Here is a 5,099-nt window from a genome sequence, read left to right as displayed (position 1 = left end):
AAATGGTCACACTAAAACCTCACACAAGACAAATACACAAGCAACATTGCCATTCATTTTTATCATAATAAATATATGCAGTCCTCTTGCATGCTACAATTAAATAAAGAATATAAAGTCTTGGACTGGTATGAAACTCACCTACACTACAAAGTATCTGGTTGTTTAATATAATCAGCTCTGTGTTGGTACAAGTTTGGTGGAGGATGTTGATTACCACTCCCAAGCTGCATTTCAGCACAAATCATCCAATCATGTGAGCTGCTAACATCTGACAAGAGCTGAAGATTATAACCTTGAGAAACCTTCAAATATAATCTAAGGCTTGAATCACCACAAGTTTCATGGGTAATGTAGTATTTAGACACATCTGTCTTGTCAAAATGACAGACAAAATAAGATTTCTCAGAAACAAGGATGAAATATTGAAACTCGTGGCTACTGCATAAAACTATAGCATTCAGGATGGTGTGTCCTGAACCAAGACTTTGCTGAGAAGCAGATGTTCTGATGTCTCTCTTTACAGAAGTATCCAGAAGAAGTTACCATTACCTATGCTGCACTTGACGCAACTCAGACAACAGAAATTTATGACCTCCTATTTGAAAAAGTAAAATGATAAATTTCTCACCTGTGATGTGCAGGTTTATTTGCATATCTGCCAGCAATGGCATCACTGACACTGAACAAATGTATTTGCCTTCGCTGCTCATCTCTGTGGAGCGGAGGTTGTAGGAGGCATCTCCACCTGAGAGTTCCTTCAGCCCAACACCAGTCCCCTCGGTCCGCCCTGAGTCGCTGATATAGCTGAACCGTTTAATCTTCTTTCCACGATGTAGTTGGTGCCACTCCACGGTGACCTTTGGTCCCTTGTGGTCGATGGCAAATTGGCAGTGGAGCTTTTTTTGGGACCTCAGACTTGCTTTCACTGATGGAGATTGTGTTTTGATGACCATGGCAACTAGAGAAACAGATGTTAAAAAGACAGTGAGGCACAAACAATCGTTTAGTTCTTAGTCATGAAGGCAGGTTTGCATTAAACAGAAATGTAGGACCAATGGTAACTTTTCAGTTCAAATCAGGATTTATGTGTGGAGACTGGAGCTGTTGCTGGNTCAACCCACATTGAACAATGACAGCATACTGAACTGTATGAAAGTTTAACTGAGAAATGTATTCATTCAGTTATACGCTCTACAGTGACAGCCACTACTACCACAACAGTTAGCATTTAGCAGTAGTTTAACAGTAAAACTACCAGCGTTGCTACTGCTGACGCTACAAGTTTTATCGTCTGAAGGAAACGCATGTGTGGTCGCTTGAAGTCTAAAACAGTGAAAAAGATGAGCTAAACTAAGAACATGTTCAGGAGTTATAACACTAAAACACAAAAGTCATAACACTGAAAAGAGTTGAAATGCTAGCTTTAGTGAAAAACTGAGCTGGAAATGTCCGCTGAAGGGCCTTTAAGGTAACTGGTGCCGGTTTAAGTGTATAAACTGAAAGATAAAGTGTCGTCTGGCTGTAAACATTGAAAGCAGTTTAAGGGTCAACGAGAGCGCATGCAGTAAAGTTCATTCTTGTTTAAAGTTTCACAAAAAGATCTTTACTTTGTTCAAAAGGGCTAAATAAACTCCATCCACTGATTAAGACAATACAGTTGAAACTTCATAAAAAGCCAGTGAGCAGATTTTAAATCATCCATCCATCCATTATCTATACACCGCTTAATCCTCACTAGGGTTGCTGGGGGACTGGAGTCTATCCCAGCTGACTTAGGGTGAAGGCAGGGGACACCCTGGACAGGTCAGATTTTAAATCAAGATTATTAATAACTATTAATAGGACAAACTATCAATATTTTTTGCCATTTCTTACGGACTCTGTTTATTTCCTCACCTTCAATGCGCAGATTTACGTCCACACTTGCAAACAGTGGAACCACGGACACAGAGCAGATGTAGGTCGCTTCGCTGCTCATCTTTGTGAATTGGAGGTTGTAGGAGGCATCTCCACCTGCGAGATCCTTCAGCCCAACACCAGTCCCCTCGGTCCGCCCTGAGCGGCTGGTATGGCTGAAGAGTTTAACCCTCTCTCCACGATGCTGCCGGTGCCACTCCACGGTCATATTTGGTCCTTTGTGGTCAATGGCAAATTGGCAGTGAAGCTTTTTTTGGGACGCCAGGCCAACTTTCACTGATGGAGATTGTGTTTTGATGACCATGGCCACTATGGAAACAGATTATTTTGAAAATAAATTACATTCAACTTTACTGTCATTTCACAGAGTACAAATACAAAGACAAAGATAGTTTCACATGGAACCAGAAGTGCAAAAGAAGAAGTAAAAATGCAGTGTGATGTAAAATGTCTACATGGAATAGCTTTAATGGCAGTGCGTATCTGATCAGATATATACAATATTACACAGTATGAACAGTAAGAAAGACGAGTATGAACAGAGTGCTATGAACACGTTAGCATATACAGCTTCAGAGGAAGTTTTTCCATTTTATTGCTGTTCAACATTAAATCATCACGGATTTAATTTGGCTTTTCTGACAAGAATTTAGAAAGAAAAAAAGGACTCATTTCAAAGTGAAGACATTTGCAATTTCAAATAGATAAAAATGTTAAAAAGTAACTGTATAAGTATTCGTCCCCTACAAGTGAGTATGTAGTAGATGCACCTATAGCCACAATTACAGCATCGATGCTGTGTGCATACCATAGATCTCAATCTGCCTTGTACATCTGGATGCTGCAATTCTACACTATTCAGTTTTGCAGAACTGCTCCAGCTCTGTTAGGTTTCACAGGTACTGTAAGTCTGGGTTCTGACCTTGTTGTCTTTAAACTATCTCTGTGTAGCTTCGACTGTATTTTTTGAGTCGTTGTCTTGCTGAATAACATATCTTCTCCAAGTCACAGTTATCTTGCAATCCAAATCAGGTTTTCCTGCAGGATTTCTCTGTACTTGGATGCATTATGTTACCCTCTACCTTTACAAGCCTTTCAGTGCTGCTAAGAAGCATCACCACATCATGATGCTGCCACCACCATGCTCCACCGTAGGGTTGGTGCGTTTGTGATGATGAGCAGTGTTTGGTGTCAAACATTGCATCTAGTCTGGTGGCTGAGAAGCTAAATTTTAGTCCCACCAGACAACAGAACCTTCTTTCAGTTGACCTCAGAATCTCCCACATGCCTTCTGGTAACCTCTAGTCAAGGTTTCATGTGAGCTTTTTTCAGCACTGGATTTCTCTTTGCCACTCTCCCGTAAAACAACAGGCAACGTGTGTTAATTGCAAGGAAACCTGAGCTGCTCCTAAAATGTGTCTTTAAAAAAATGGTGGCAGAAATGTCCCATAACGACAAATATCCCATCAAAACTACCTTCGTACACAACAGGTTTGTTTCAGTCTAATTGAGGGCACTGTGTTGAGTTTACCTGTTGTGGAAAGAATTTCTCCATCTGCGATTGGAGGCCAGCGGCGGTAGTCCTGCTGTCCTGGTGGAGGTTGATCAGATGGGTGTCTGAGGAAGCCGGTGACAGTGAAAAGGCCCTCACTGTGTCTGAGGGTGCAGCTGAACCAGCGGTTGTAGCCCTGAGCCCCCTGGACAGGCCAGCGGACATGGATTCCTTCTGTACTGTACCTACGCATCTCACACTCCAACTGTTCTGCCTCCACCCCCTCCATGTACCGCCGCAGGTCCAGCTTAGATCCTACAACAGAGTAAAATACAAATGAAGACAACAGTTGTCAGTCTCCTCTGCGTGCAGGCTGCAGTAACTCACCTGTGACCAGGAAGGTGACGGCTCGTGGATTAACAGCAGAGTCTCCTGTCTGACCAAACTGCAGCATGGCCTCTCTGTGGATGAGCTGAGTGTCAACGTGACTCTCATTGTTCAGAGACACATGTTCATCAATGAACTGACAGGGCAGCCATGCTATCTGTTGGACACTCTGCACACCTGCAAGACACACACAGTAATCAGTATAGTCAACTAACACTCAGAACTTTCTACTCCACTACATTCATCTGACAGCTTTAGTTACTTTAAAGATATAAGGAATAGCTTACATAACATACTTTTAAAATATAACCCACTGTGAAAGATTGAACTTGTGATTTCCATACTTTTTGGGGGGATCTTAAAAGCAGCGGTGTCGTCAGGCTCACATTTCAGATGCCTGAGTGGTGAACAGCTCCACCAAATGGTCATTTTTACCTCTAAACTTCTGACAGGTTTTCATTTCAGTACATTTTAAAATGATCCAATAATCTCAAGAAATGTGTAAGATCATGCAAGGAGCCCAAAAGACTTATGTTCTCTTCCTGTGTATAAAACTGGATATAAAGTAGTTGAAACCTGCAGCAGCAACATGCAGCTGATACACTGATGTTACTCTGTTACTGGTATCATGAAAGCAGATGTCATAAAATATCAGTCAGAGGGACTGAAGCAGAGCGTTGACCTACATACTTCAAAAACATTTTGTCGATATCTATTTTTACTTAAGCAGGATTTACCCGTATTAGAGTACTTTAACGTTGCTGTGTTGGTACTTTGACTTTAGTAAAGGATCTGACACCACTCACTGAATGAGTTTCTACTTACTGACCATTCAAGCTCCAAAAACATCCCAATCAATAACATCACTTTGGACAATAACTTACCTGCACATAGACAGAGGGAAATAAGTATCTTTGAGATTAAATCCATGATTATTCATTAGTGATCTGAGCCTTGGTTCTCCTTGTTGCTCGAGCAGCACACGGACTCACTCGGGACACTTTCACTTTCATTTCGCAAGAAAAAAAACCCCTGCTTTGAGTATAGCTTACATCACGTGTCGAGCAGATACAAGACACACAGTCTATGATTCGAGATCACAATAAAATATCTCAAAACAAGTAAAAGTGTGTAAAATATGTTGCGTAATTGCGACACGCTGCGACGTGGGATTGGTCTCCTTCATTTTACGTGTCTGCGTCCTGAATACTGTTCAGCTTCTCCACTGAAGGCTGTGTGTTTGGCGTAAAGTCATGTGAATGCACAATAAATCAGTAGTTAAGCATGTGTCGGCTCACTG

The 5,099-nt window shown here is 41.5% G+C and overlaps 1 protein-coding gene across 5 annotated transcripts in view; it reads right to left on the bottom strand.

Moving 5' to 3' along the window:
- Positions 1-20: 20 nt before the first annotated feature.
- LOC103375542 (tapasin-related protein-like) overlaps positions 21-5,099 on the bottom strand; it is a 15,368-nt gene continuing 10,289 nt past the window's right edge. The window contains exons 1-4 of one of the 5 annotated variants that reach the window (XM_008305848.1): positions 4,684-4,837; positions 3,800-3,976; positions 3,452-3,727; positions 26-961 (exon numbers count right to left, since the gene is read on the bottom strand). In XM_008305848.1, coding sequence (XP_008304070.1) covers positions 549-961; positions 3,452-3,727; positions 3,800-3,976; positions 4,684-4,729 — 912 coding nt within the window. In that variant the 5' untranslated portion in view covers positions 4,730-4,837 and the 3' untranslated portion in view covers positions 26-548. Of the gene's footprint in view, positions 962-1,807; positions 2,230-3,451; positions 3,728-3,799; positions 3,977-4,683; positions 4,838-5,099 lie in introns of those variants that run through there. The other 4 variants (XM_008305851.1, XM_008305849.1, XM_008305852.1 and 1 more) reach the window with 4 other exon arrangements.

This window comes from Stegastes partitus, unplaced genomic scaffold (genome assembly GCF_000690725.1).
Source record: "Stegastes partitus isolate 25-593 unplaced genomic scaffold, Stegastes_partitus-1.0.2 Scaffold2657, whole genome shotgun sequence".
Taxonomy (NCBI): domain Eukaryota; kingdom Metazoa; phylum Chordata; class Actinopteri; family Pomacentridae; genus Stegastes; species Stegastes partitus.
The sequence above is the reverse complement of the archived record's forward strand: the minus strand, read 5'-3'. Positions and strand labels throughout refer to the sequence as shown.